Source organism: Lipotes vexillifer, unplaced genomic scaffold (genome assembly GCF_000442215.2).
Source record: "Lipotes vexillifer unplaced genomic scaffold, Lipotes_vexillifer_v1.1 scaffold331, whole genome shotgun sequence".
In the NCBI taxonomy this organism is placed as follows: domain Eukaryota; kingdom Metazoa; phylum Chordata; class Mammalia; order Artiodactyla; family Lipotidae; genus Lipotes; species Lipotes vexillifer.
Window position 1 is genome coordinate 1268965 of NW_006774049.1, and position 14657 is coordinate 1283621.

Sequence of the window (14657 nt, forward strand, 5' to 3'; positions counted from 1 at the left end):
AACCCGTGCTCCCTGTAGTGGAAGCGTGGAATCCTAACCACTGGGCTGCTGGGGAGTTCCCAGATTCTGGTCAGTTTTTAATAATGGAAATTGATTTATGGGGGTAGCTTCCATGTGAAACCTGCCAGAAACTTAGAGAAAAGGAGTCTGGAATCAAATTTAGAAGCATGTATCAGCTATAGGATATATGTATGCTATGTGCTTTTTCTTTCACCTTGAATTTGACAGCATACCGCATGCCTCCCAGTGCCTTTGTATCCCTCTGTTCCCTCTGCGTGCAGTGTCCTGTGTTCTTTCCCCGCTCATTCCTTCTCTTCCTTACGGTCTCAGCAGAGACCTTCCCTGACCATCTGATTTGAAATCGTCCCCAGTTCTACCCTCTGTTTCCCATTATTGCCTCTTCTAGGTCTTTTGCCTCAGATTTTATTACCTGGCCCCCCACTCCCCTCTCTGCCAACACACACACACACGTACCCTAACCCCACACACAACTGTAGGCTCCAGGAAGGTACGGGTTTTTATCTGTTTTAATTTCTGACTATGATCCCAGTGCCTGACATACCGTTAGCGCTCAATAAATATTTGTTGAACGAATGAGCTCACTTATGACAGTTTCTCACTGTATAAATCACACTTAGCTGAGGACTGTGCTTTGCTGGATGTGTCCTGTGTCCCCCCCACCCCCGCTAGACTGCGGTTCTTCCCCAGCCCCGCCCCGCTGTTCCTAGTGCCTTGTGCAGCTCAGAGTAGATGCTCCGGACATTGAAAGTGAAAGAATGAATGGATTCTCTGGCAAAGGAGACTAGAGAGAGAGTAAGCTTCACTTCTAGGCAAGGAACAGGAGCCCAGGGCACTGCCCGTTTCTGAAGGGCAGCACCCGTGTCGTCTTCATTCTTCTCTCTCCGTGGCTGGTACTCAGTCCAGTGCCTGGCACAGAGCAGAGTCAGTGCAGGTTAATTGGATCAGATTGAGCTGAGTTGGGAGAAAAGCTCAAACAAAATCCCTCCTGACAGTAGCACCGGATGAAGCTCAGCTTGTGATAGCTCCTTCTGGATTCCCTTCTGCAACTGTTTTGTCGGAATGCCCAGTAGCATTCATTCACTCATTCGTTCGTTCGTTCATTCATTCACGCATTCAGCTCCTCCTGGTAGTCTACGGAATATCAGAAGACGTGGAAGGCAAGTTACAGCCCTGCCCTCAGAAAGCTTACCTTGAGGGAAACTTGGGCTTTATTCTCTGGTTTATACCACCTCACTGAGGTGGCAGAGAGTTGGAATCAGGCAGCCGTAGTTGCTCCTGTCTGTCCTCTGTGTTGGCCTCCACACCACAGTCTTTGAACAGGAGTAGAAAGGTCACCAACTGTGGTTGCAAATTGGGTCTTATGTTAATCCTGGCTTATTCAGAAACACTCAATATTTTTCCAAACTGAGTTTCGAGCTTTTGACTGAAGCCCGAATCAGTTACTGTGTCAGAGCATATCACTGGTATGGGAAAAGCTAGAACTGTAAAATACAAAGCCCCTTTTAAGTAATCCAATATAGGATAATTACATTATTAAATAAAGCCGTGGGTCTCAAATTATTCCACTGCCCTTGTACATGTGAGGATAATAATGTGAACTGTGCTAAGTGAACAGAGTGAAAAAAAATGTTTAACAAGAGGGAGCATGTCTAAATCATATGTTTATGTTTAAATAAAGGCTACAGAAAACAGGAAGATTTACTTGGTTTCTACATTAAAGTGTGCTAAATAGGCGTAAGGCTTTCGCTGACTCTCTGTGGACACTGCTCTTCTCATTAATGACAGCAGTATACCAAGGTGCTGTGCACGATCACCAATAACCTTGACTATTCAGTCGGCTCCCACCGTGATTTTCATAGACCAACAGGGGCAAAGAATTTCCTTCCTCCTTTTAGGGTCTTGATTGAATATGGGCCCCGATGAACTTCGTACCCGGGCAGGGTGCCGTATGCCTGTAAAACTAGGTGGAAAAAAGGTCAGCAGATGTAAAAGTAATGGTTTGAAGTCACTCACCGTATTAGAACATCTCGGTTGGGTGGTGGTTGAGTTTGGGTTTTATTGTTATTGTTTTTGCTTTTAGAGAATGTTCTTATAGGTAACTCAGCTGCGCGTTAACACTGGAATTGGCCTCATTTATCTTCTATTGTTTCTGTTTTAATGGCCAGAGCTAAGTATGTGGGTGCCAAGCTAGTTCTTATTATGGCAACCTGAAAGTAGTTAAAAAATAGACTGTGATGTTAACACCCTATTAATTTGGCTAAAGGAAGGGTAGCCTGGCTCAACCATTGACTTAAGGCATCTTCTCTACATATCAAATGCTTGCCTGTTTAGAGAGGATGCTGGGATGCATTTTCTTGATTTCTGTGTAAATTTATTTTTAATCTTAGGGAGGAAAGAAGATGCATGCATAGTAAATTCAAAAGGAAAGAAATGGAACTGGGAATTAATGAGAGGATGTTTCTGGGGCTTTCTTTAGAGAGGGCCTTCTGGTCAGGGGAGCAGGCTGCATCCTAACAGGTTTTAGATTAGCGAGTATTAAAAATGTTTTTAGGAATATTAAAATACTTAGGGTTTTTGAATTACTTATTTGATACTCAAATGCCTTTGGCTGTGCCATGAAGGATGGTCACATTACTTTTGACAAATCGCCGCTCAGAGCAGTCTTCTGTTTGCTTACTCCCTGTAATTGCACCAGGATGGATTTCCAAAAGTCACCGAGCCACAAGCATCACCCCAGTGTCTGGTGAGGGGGAGGGAAAAGGTTGGAAGAGAAGGGGCTGGCTTGGGAAATTGGAACCCAACACACTAATCAGCCTCCATGGCAAATCCATTTCATCGTGTTAAGGGAGTCACATTAACCCTTAGCAAACTTGAGAGGATACCTGCATCACTCAGACAACAGAAAATTCTTCACATTTTTAACTAGTGCACGTAGTCTTACTTTGGGGGCAAAACCAAGATACACATGAAAAAATTACAAATCTTTTTGTCCCAAAATGACCTTAAGTCCCAGCCACCCCAGGAAATTGCTGCGAGATGGGGAAGGTTCACTTATCCCAGGATAGGAGTAGGTTGGAGTGTTACTACTATAAAGGCTTAGAGACCAGTTTCCCAGAGAAATGATAGGCTTATCAAGCTGGTTTCTGGTTCTGCTTCAGTTTTGTCATCTCTAAAATGGGCCTGAGGATACCTACCTCAGCGAGTCCTCATGGGGATTAGATAAGACGATGTCTGTTAATTCATAGATTAACGTCTGGGTAGAGTAAAGCACCTCAGAGTTTGCCACCGCTGTATCCTTGAGGGTCAAGGAGAACCCCAGACATTCTTAATTGCTTTCCGGCCCAGCCCTCGCCTTGGAGGTACCCAACAGGAGCTCCAGGGATATTATTGTCCCCAGACAAAGAATTAAGAGGAGTAAAGAACATGCACAGTTCCTTGCAGGTGACATCTGAAGATCGCTCACCCTCCTTCCCTCATTTTCAGTTAAAGTGATGTTATGTAATAACAGTAATAGCCGTCATTTCTTAGATGCCTGTGTTGACAGTTGTACTCCAACAGCCTAGTTACCCTGTGAGATGGGTTCTTTTATCTGATTCCCCCCACCCTTTTTTTAGATGAGACCTTGGTGAGATAATGTCACGTCCCAAGATTAACATTGACATTAAAGACAGTAGAGCCACCTTTGAACCCGGGTCCATGAGACTCAGAAGCCAGTGCTTGCTCAGCTCTCAGTTTCCCCCAGCGTGGGACATCCAGACAGGGGGGACCATTAAAATAAATACTTGTTGTATGCTTTGGGCCCAGCACAATCCATGGCTCCTTGGGAGGTACAAGAGAAGTAAAAGTTAAACGTCCTCGCCATTAAAAAGTCTCTGCAATTTTGGTGTTTATTGTAGGAGAGAGAATTATGCAGTTCAGAATCAAATACTGACACCTAACAAAGATTTAACATTATGTCACAGGTAATAAGCACAGTAATTCCCAGTTCGGGGGCCAAGTTAGTGTTGATATCATTTTATTTTGCCGAGTAAGGACGTTAAAAAGAAGCTACCAGCATCCATTACCATCCTCATTTTAGAGGAAAAAAAGATTATTGTAACACCAGATGAAAGAGGAGAGGTGAAGTTCTACATAGCAGGAGTGTGCAGGGAGCCTCTGCAGATCAGCGCTGCACCCTTTTCTCTGTCCTGGGGGCCCCCTGTGTGGCTCCAGTAACAGAGCTCCTGGGACCAGTGGCTTCCAGTGCTGTTCCCGCACAGAAGAGGGAGGGAGGAAGGAGAATGGAGGCAGGTGTTTATTCCCTGTCCTTACATGGGAGGTTCCCCCAGGCTGTCGGTGTCCCTCTAAGGAAGAGTCACAGCCACTGGTAGAAGGATCTGCTCTGATCATGGTAACCACCCCCTGCCCTTTTGACGATTTCACCCAGGAGTAGTGATGGCTGAGATGCTGTTAGCCCAGGTTCCTGCACCATCGCTCTCTTAGGGTTCTTTTATATCCCACCAACATCTTTGTCATTAGTCCCTTTGTAAAGCCCTCCTTGGATTATCATTACTCAACTGTTCCATCTCTTTCCTGTTGGGATCCTGGCTGGTACAAGGGTAGTCCTTAAAATCTAGCATATTCAGCTTCTTGAAATACTCACTGTGTTGCCTTTATGTTTATCATTTCATTTTTCTCATTTCACCACTGACCAGTGAAAGCTTCATCTTCTTGACCCACATTACCATTCTCTTTTGCCAGACCTTCTTGGACCTCTGATTGGCAACCACGTGCCTGCAGAGTGAAACCTTTTACTCACTTTGTAGATGTCCTGTTAGCAGAACGTACTAATGTGTAACAGGGAGAGTCATGGGGCAGATGGTACCTTGAATATCCGGTAGCTGAGGGAGGCTGGCAAGCAATGGAAGTGGCCAACGCAGCCAGGCCCAACAGGGCACTTTCTTCCCCTTGCCTGAGTCCATTGGTACAAAAACCCAGGATGTTTGGGGACAATTAAGGTGAATATGCCATGTTTTCCTGTTCTCATTCTACACCCCCCCCTCCCGCCAACCCCTCTGATAATACACATATGTGTTTATTGTCCTCTGGGCTCCATTAACATAGCTGAACATGGCTGTCCTCAGCAATGGTCTGTTATTGGGTACCATGTGGTGCTATAGGGAAGGTTCCGTTCATATCTTCTCTCCTGGGGAATGATATATTAATAAAAAAATGTATATAGGTTTAGCTCTGTTTAACGGAGACCCAGAATTAAAGCTGCTTAAATAAGTTGGGAGTTCAAAATCTCTCATGTCACAGCCTATGGGTAAGTGTTTCAGGGTTAGTATGATGGCTGGGTTCTACGAAGTCATCTAGAGACCTGACTCCCTCTAGTGTTTTCTCCTGAGAGATGTGCCTTTATTTGTATGATCCAAAGGCATATCCATCCCCTCTGAGGGCCTGACCTGGAAGTTGCGCACATCACTGATCCATCCCATTGGTCAAAACTTGGTCACATGGCCGCATCTGGCTGTAAGGGAAGCAGGGAAGTGGTGTCTGTTTCTGTGCCGAGGAAATTAGCAGTCTGTTACTAAAGATGAAAGGAAGAATAGATGTGGGCAAAAAGTTAACCACAGTTGGGGAGTATTAAATTCTTCTTGTGTCAACTAAGCTCTTTTCTTACACATAAGCCAAGTTGGTAGTACAGTTCCGCTGAATTTGAGTTGACTCTTGAGACATGTAAATTGAGGACTGGACAAAGGACTGGAGTCTGGATGAAGGTTTGAACCAACTAGTTGGAACCAAACTACAGAACGTAGTCATGGCTTAGAGAGTAACATTGGAATCTCCATGGAGAATGACTTCTTCAAGGAGTGATATGCAGAGAAGGAAGACTGGACCCAGACAGCATATAAAGATAAATGTTTCCTACATTTTTCCCGTAGGGAAATAGAATGAGGAAGGAGAGAAACTGAACAAAGCAAAGGAATGTAGAGGCGTTAGGCGTTGGGTAGGTATTTTTCATGGGCCACTGAGTATCTGTAAGTTGGTGAGCAAAGCCACTGGCTCTTTGTTCCAACTATCTTTACAAGGATGTTTGTATAGTGAACGGCCCTGGAAGATGGAGCTAGTGCCTTCCTCCAGAACAAAGGGCAGACATACTTACTGATCAGTATTAAAAGATTTGGGTTGCCTATGCTTGGGGTTCTTCTCCTGAAATGCACCCCACTCTGTATACACATATCATCTAGCCCTCTTGGTATCTCTTTTTGGGAATTGGTTATCAAAGATCCAACACAAATGCTGATACTTTGACTACAGCTATTTCTGTGAGCTATAAACCATCGTTTGTCTCTGACCGGGAGTCTGTGTCCTCTGCAAGCATCCATGAAACTGTGACAAGCTAACTTATAAGTTTGAAAGTAGAGTAAAATCTCAGATTCTTCACAGTTCTTAACAAGAGGGAGAGTTTCAAGTCAAAGGTAGAGTTGTTCATTATTAAATTGTTACTAAGACATTAAGGAAAGTTAAGAATAAGAACGGCCTTGGTTAGTGATATAGTGGTTTTCAAAGTTTTTGGACTCAAGACCCTTTATACTCAGATTATCTAGGACCGCAAAGGAGCTTAGATTTATGTGGGTTATATCTACTGGTATTAGAAATTAAAACTTAAAATGATTTAAAATGCTTACTAATTTATTTAAAAATAAAAATGTGACATTTATATGCCAAAAAAATGAATGTCAAGCTGACCCTCACACTTTATATAAAACTAAGTCAAAATGGATTATACTTCTAAATGTAAAACTATAAAACTTTGGGAAGAAAACAAAGTAGAAACTCTTCATGACCAGGAATTAGGCAAAGAGTTCATAGATATAACAGTGAGACCACAATTCATAGAAGAAAAACACTGACCAACTGGACTTGATCAAAGTATGAAACTTTCATTTTGTGAAACACGCTGTTAAAAGAATGAAAAGACAAGCTATAGAACAGGAGAAAATATTTTCAAACCCCATATCTGGTAAAAGACCTGTATCAAGAGGGTACAAGAACTCTCAAAACTCAACGGTAAGAAAACAGACAACCCAATGTTTAAAAATGGGCAAAAGACTTAAACACACACTTCATCAGAAAGGATATACGGACGGCAAATTAGCACCTGAAAAGATGTTCAACATCTTCAGCCATTAGGGAAATGAAAATTAAAAACATGATCAGAAACCACTACGTACATATTAAAGTGGCAATAATAAATTAACAGTGACAGTATCAAGTGCTGGTAAGGATGGGGGACAACTGGAACTCTCATACATTGCTGGTTGGAATGCAAAATGGTACAGCCACTCTGGAAAACAGTTGTCCAGCTTCTGCAAAATTAAATATGTACTTACTGTATGACTCAACAGTCCCTCTCCTAGGTATTTACTCTAGAGAACTGAAAATGTATGTTCACACGAAAACTTGTACATGAATATTTATAGCAGCTCTGTTTGTAATCGCCAAAATTGGAAACAACCCAGTGTCTGTCAGTGGGACAGATCCATAACATGAGGTACTACTCAGCAGAAAAAAAGGAACAAGCTGTTGATATAGGCAGCGGCATGGGTGGCTCTCAAAGGCATTGTGCTAAGTGAAAGAAGCAGCCTTAAAAGATTTCATACTGTGTGATTTAATTTATATGACATTTTGTAAAAGAGAAAACTATACCAAGCACAGATCAGTAGTTGCCATGTGTACTATGGTATACATAGAACTGTACATAAGAAAAGGAAAATGTACTGTAAATTAATTTTAAAAAATATTAATACAGTGAAAATGGGACTATAAAGCCATCATGTAAATGTGACACATTTTTATGAAAATTAACCTTATTTTCAAAAACAAAGAAAATTAGTAAAAACAGTGGCATTGTTTTACATTGTTGTAAATTTCTTTACTGTCGAGCTTAATAGAGACAGCTGTATTCTCGTATCTCCTTCTGTATTCACGCTTTTGCCATACCATCTGTCTTGTAGTCGCTGGAAAACCCCACTATACACTTGAAAGAGAATAAGAGTGAAAAAAGCAAATAATTTCTTAGTATTATTATGATCATTGTTTTGACCCTGTGGACCACCTGAAATAGTCTTGGGGATTCCCCAGGGTTCCTGAGCCACACTTTGAGAACCACTGATATATAATGTACTGTCCCAAATTTCAGTCATCTTCATAGCATCTTGATCTTTTTTTTTTTTTTTTTTTTGCCATACCCACATCTACTGGGTTTATTTAATGGCTTTGTTCAAACCGACCCACTGTTTTTTAACTAAAATTTATTTAAAGAGGAAACTTCTATAGCTCCTATAAATGGGAAACCAGTACCACTTCCCCGTAAGTGGAAAGTTAGCACAAAAGCAAATAAGCAATGAGTAACTTACATTAAGTATTAAAAGGTTTATCCATGAACCATCTATACTCACCTCTGTGTGGCACTCTTTGGAAAACACTGATTCAGAGAAGCAGTGACAGGGATGACAGCTAAATCCGATGTATCACTTCATTTATGTTAACACATTTAATCCTCACCATTACTGTCAGAGATAGACAGTATCATTAACATTTTTTAAAAACACGTTTAAAAAAATGGAAGCACAGGGAAGTTAAAGAAGTTGCCCAGTATTCCACAGGGAGTAAATGGCAGGGCTGGGATTTGAACCCAGGCAGTCTGGCTCCAGAGTCTAGGATGAATGCTGTGTTGGCCAGTAGGAAACCTGGATTCCTGTCCAAGTTCTGCTTGAAGTTGGCGGTCGGACATGTCACTGAACCTTACTGTCCTCATCATTAAAGTGAGGGAGGTGGGATAAATTAGGGTGTGGATGTTTAAATGGTGGGTGCCTGCCCAAGGGGCCAGGCAGGTAAAGGAATGGTGGACTGAGTGTCAGGAAATAGGAGCGGTGGGGTCAGTGGCAGACTAGAGAACTTGCATCTCATCTAAAGAAAGCAACCTCTACTAAGTTTCAACTTTTTTGTTTTGAGGGTTTTTTTTGTTCTCTTTATTTTATAACCTTTATTTTATTTTATAAGAGAAGATAGAAGTCAGGAGACTTTGTGTAAAGTTTCCCAATTGGTTTTTAAAAAATTAATTAATTAATTAATTAATTAATTTTTGGCTGCATTGGGTCTTCGTTGCTGCGCACGGGCTTTCTCTAGTTGCAGCGAGCAGGGGCTGCTCTTTGTCGCAGTGCACAGGCTTCTTATTGCGGTGGCTTCTCTTGTTGCGGAGCACGGGCTCTAGGCATGTGGGCTTCAGTAGTTGTGGCATGTGGGCTCAGTAGTTGTGGCTCGTGGGCTCAGTAGTTGTGGCTCGCGAGCTCTAGAGCGCAGGCTCAGTAGTTGTGGCGCACGGGTTTAGTTGCTTCGCGGCATGTGGGATCTTCCTGGACCAGGGGTCGAACCTGTGTCCCCTGCACTGGCAGGCGGATTCTTAACCACTGCGCCACCAGGGGAGTCCCAAGTTTCCCTTGGGACTTACAACACTTGGAGAGGCCACAGCCATACACATAGGCTGGCTGTTACGTGACTTCTTGACCGGATGATCTCCTCTTAGAGGAGTCTGTGATTGAGTACGCTGTTATTATGCAGTGGGAGAAACAAAATCCAGATGACAGAAATAGGCAGTTTGAAACAATGATGAAAGGGGATATGGACTTAGAAAGTATTCCAACGCAGCCTACATAAATATTGATTAGGCTCTGGGTTAATTGAAAAGCCAAAGTGCATTAATAGAATAACAAGGTGTATTTCTTTGTGTTCCTTTTGGGTTGCATTAGAGTAAATCAGCGGTATTTATCCAGTGCTAATTCTCGGTTTGCAGAGAGCTAATGTAATCATGAGATGAGCTTATTGAAATTCTTTTCTTAGACATAGAGACTTGCCCAAGAATGGTGAGTATTAGGAACTTTAGTCAGCAACTGCCTCAGAATGGTAAATACGAACATGTGATTTATGCCACCGTGTGTACAAAGTAATGTTTCCTGAGACATTTTCTATATATATGTTGGCTATTTTGTTTTGGGGGTTGGTTTTTTGCTTCCCCCTCCTCCGCTTATCAGATTTCCTTCTAAATCCTGGCGTTGGACAATGTTGCAGGGCCAGTTTCTCTGTGAATCCACAGTGAAACATACTGGTGGTTTCACAGTTAAGCCAAACTTGGGTTTACGGCTTATACATGTTTATTTGAATTCCTGCATTTGTTTTTATGCATTGTGTATATATTCAGAAGGTCTGTTTCAGAGAGAGAGAGAAAGGAGGGAGGACTAAACCTGTAGACTGGATCTTGAAAGATGGGTTTATTCATCAATGACATCATAAGGATTGTATTTTCTCTCGGTTAATAAACTATTTGTTTGGCGGGTGTTGGAAGCCAGCCAGAGCTAGTCATGCCATTTCTTGGAAAAGTTCTGAAGCAACTGGTAATTGAAATGATAATCATTTGATCATAGTTAGAGCTATTTGAAAATAACACTCATCTCCAAACTTGTCTCTTCTAGGGAACCATATTTGGTAAAACTGTTGCCAGATTCCATCTTTGCTAATATTGAGGCTTATATACCATGATACTTAATTATTTTCCAGTATATTCTAAACTTGATTTCTGGTATGCCCTGTCCAGAAGCTGTTCCCTGTCCAGAAGCTGTTCCCATGTGCTTTGAAACAATACCCAGCCTGAATTTTTATTCTGACATTTAATAATCACCATGTAATAGCTATAAAATGCGTGACAACTATAGATCTTTTATTTCGAGAGGATGGTGTAGTGAATCTGAGTGAAATCATCCATCGAAATGGTACTTTGTAATATGCCCCATTGTTTATATAAAGTATTGAAATTTTTTTTTTCTTGAGCAGAGAATAAAAACAGTTTCTACTTTGTCTCCCATTTAGTGGAAGTTCATATTTAATCATGATAAGGGAAAGGATTCCATTACAAAAGTTTTACTTTTCATTTTTGATAGAGTATTTGTTATTTTGCTGCTGCCTAACAAACTCTTCTCAGAGGCAGCTTGGAACTGGATGAGGAAAAGTGAAATTTTAGATCCTACCTTAAAACATTTTTAAAAAACTGAATCCGGGGCTTCTTATTGTGTGAAGCTTATCTTAATAAACCCTTTTTTGTTTGCTTTGGAGTAGTGTGTGTGTGTGTGTGTGTGTGTGTGTGTGTGTGTGTGTGTGTGTGTAGGTGGGAGAGAAGGAGGAAAGAGTCATGTTTTACAGCAAAATTAGCCAAAATCACTTGTGAATTCCCTTTGTTTAATAGCTCGGAGACATATTCCTGTTGTTGTTTGTCAAAAATATTTCTAAGATTTTGTAAGCTTAGGGGTTTTCACAGCTCAGCTTTCTTCAGAAATGTGAAGTAAAAGAAATAAGTCAGTTCAAGTTGAAATGTCAAATGCTTCAAATAATTTAACTTAAAACCCAGTGAGATGATCTTCTTAAGCCTTTTCCAAAGAATCTTTGGGAAAGAGAGGCCCTCCTTCGCTCCGTGTACGGATATCTATTAAATATCTTGCTGGATTAATTCTGAGTCAGAAAAGTTGGTCATTTCCTGGAAGCAATTAAAGGTGCTTGAAATTGAAATTTATGATCCATAGGAGAAACTTAAGTTTCAACTACTTTTCTTAGATTCAAAGGCTTTCTCCTCACTTGCCCTCTTGCCCCATACGTATTAAAAGAAAAAATCAGTTCATTTCTCAACTTACAAAGTTTTTCAGAAACATGAGCATGTGTAAGTTTCTTTCAGCGGGAAGCACATAACATTTATGAAGTATTTCTTTGGGGATTACATCACAGTTTTATTTAATTTTAGGACAAAAGTTAAATTCAATATTTGTGTATAAGCCAAGGGAAAATGTACCATGAACATAGGAATTTGGGGGTCAGTCAGAGTTCCAAGAATCCCAGATTTACTTAGACCATTTATATAGAGACAGACTAACCATTAGTCATCTAGTTCTCACTTTTTTACTTTTGTAAAATTAATGGCACCTAAAAATTAGCTTTCGCCCACGTGGTCAAGTAGGGAGAGTGAGCTTTGGCAAATAGCACCAAAAATGGCTATTAGAATTACTGTCCAATTTTTGGACATTTTCTAAGCACATAACAAATAAATCCTATAAATTATTCCTCAAGTAGACCACAGGCAGCGAAAACCCATTGAAATGAAGTGAGTTTCTGAAGGTTCTCTGTCACCGGAAAAAGCACGTTGTCTGCTTACATTAGGGTCAGCCGCTCAAATGGTGTTTCAGATGGGCTTTATTGAAAATGTATCATTTGCTTCAGAGCCACCAATAATGTTTTTTGTTCTCCCGCCACTACCTCTTACAGGATGAAGTCATTGCTGTTTCCGAAAAGGTGATTGTGAAGCTTGAAGACCTGGTCAAGTGGGTACATTCTGATTTCTCCAAGTGGAGATGTGGCCTTCGAGCTGGGTCAGTGAAAATGGAGTCCCTGGGAAGGAATGGACAGAAGGAAGCTCTGCTGAAGTACCGGCAGTCAACCTTGAACAGTGGACTCAACTTCAAAGACGTTCTCAAGGAAAAGGCTGACCTTGGTAATTACGTTTGTACTTCTAAATCTAATGTGTGGGCATATACAGTAACCTACTTTTTTGATTGTAGGTTTTTCTGGAAACCCTGTCATTCATATATGCATATAATTTCTTTAACCTCAGAGGGACCTGGGAATATGGAGGGACAGATGACTGGGTGTGGAAGGGATGGATGTTACCTGTTGAATCATAGGACCTTCTCTGTGTGGACCCCTGTGCTGGAAACTGGGTGATATAATGACACTCAGCGTTTAGCAGCTTCCAGTTGCTTTCAAGGCATAAGACTTAATCGAGGCACCAAAAGTTGGATTAATGGAGAGTTTAAATGTTTGTTCTGAGTAGATACTATGACATCTTTTAACACCACATCAGAATTTCATGTTTTATGTTGGAAGGAAAGCCCAGTGAGGAAAAGAGATGGAGTTACTTCACGTGGAGCAGGAGAACAGTTTCAAAGCAGGGGAACTACTGGTTCGCAGCTCACGGCATAGGTTCCCCAGAGTTTTCAGGGTGTAGTGGTCACCATCAACCATACGGTTTTTTCTTTCCTTCCTTCGCTTCTTCCACTATAGGTTTGGGATTTGGAGTGGTTATTCCGTTTAGTGTTTGAATCCTGACTCTGTTGCTTACTTAGCTGTGTGGCCTTGGGCAAATAATTTAACCTCCAAGCCGCAGCTTCCCCATCTGGAAAACCTAGAAACTTTTCAGGGTCACTGGGAGATGTAAGATACAAAGGGTCTAGCACAGTGACTGGTGTATATTGGTGTATGGAGAGGAGCGCCATAATTAATTCTGTTGCTTTTTCTCAACGCTCTCTTCTCCAGTGACTTTTCTGTGTCCTTTCCTGCTTGTTTTTTTTTTCCTTTGTAACTCCTTGTGGCATTCACTGACTTACTTTCCTAGCATTGCTCAAGACCACAGTTGTTGACCTCTGATTTAGACTACTTATTTCCTCTTTAGGCAAAGAGGAACTTCACTTTTAACATATTAAGGCATCTTTTTCTTTCGTTCTAGCACAATGCTGATTTTCATAGCCCCGTTTTATGCCTTAATGTAACAACTTCCTGTTGGTTTTTTATTAAACCTAGATTTTAACTACTACAACAAACCTAGACTTTTAATTTTAATGGGCATAAAGAGACTGAGTAACACCCGTAACTGACTTGTCTTTCATGTGATTCTGGTTTGTGATGAGCTGTGCTGTGTTTTGGGAATAGCATTAATATTTTCTTTTAGTTTAACAATCAACAGTTTCCTGGCATCTTTTGGTAGATGTCAGGCAGTAATATTTTGGTCATGGTGGCCTGATTGTCATGTGCCCGTTTAGAGAAAATTATTAATCTAGTGGTTTTCATTTCAAAATTAAAGAATTTTTTTTAAATCATCTTCCTATACAGGCTGTTAACATGGCCAATTTTGTGAACACACCATGACTAGCCTTCTGACATGTGGTAATGCTGAATAATACAGCTGTTGTATTCCTTGCCTAATATATGATCTAAGTTGTATTGCTATTGTCTTATGTTTTCCTTAACATTAAAACCTTTCTTCTGTTTGTTTGATTTTTTTTTTTTTTAGTTATGAAATATACTGTTACTAATAAAAAACTAAACAGGAAACCCATGGGGAAACAAAAGGATGTGTAGATGGTTAAGCTTGATGTCATGCATATAAACAAGAGTATTTATAGAAGAGTTGTTTTGTATTTAAAATTGATAGTTTATTAATGAATGAAAAGAAACCCAACCTCTTAATTTCATCAAAAGATTTAGAGGTTTTGATCTTCCTAAATTCTAAAAATGTCCATAATCGAACTTTTTAATAATTGATTCCAGAAGAAATTGGTTTATAGTGAACATTCAAAGTACTTAGTGGTTTTTAAATCTTGTTGTTCATTAGACTCACTTAGGAAAATTTTTTAAGTAATACTGATTGCTGAGTACAGCTTCCCCAGATTCTTCATTCAGTAGGATTGAGGCAAGGCCAAAGAATGTGTACTGATAAAAGGATCTCTAGGTGATTCTGATTTTTTTTTTTTTTTTTTTTTTTTTTTTTTTTTTTGGGT

General features: G+C 40.6%; 1 protein-coding gene across 1 annotated transcript in view; it reads left to right on the forward strand.

Moving 5' to 3' along the window:
* Positions 1 to 14657, forward strand: part of LOC103071619 (AT-rich interactive domain-containing protein 5B) — a 104598-nt gene that overhangs the window by 20082 nt on the left and 69859 nt on the right. The window contains exon 3 of the mRNA XM_007448645.1: positions 12370 to 12595. Coding sequence (XP_007448707.1) covers positions 12370 to 12595 — 226 coding nt within the window. The remainder of the gene's footprint in view (positions 1 to 12369; positions 12596 to 14657) is intronic.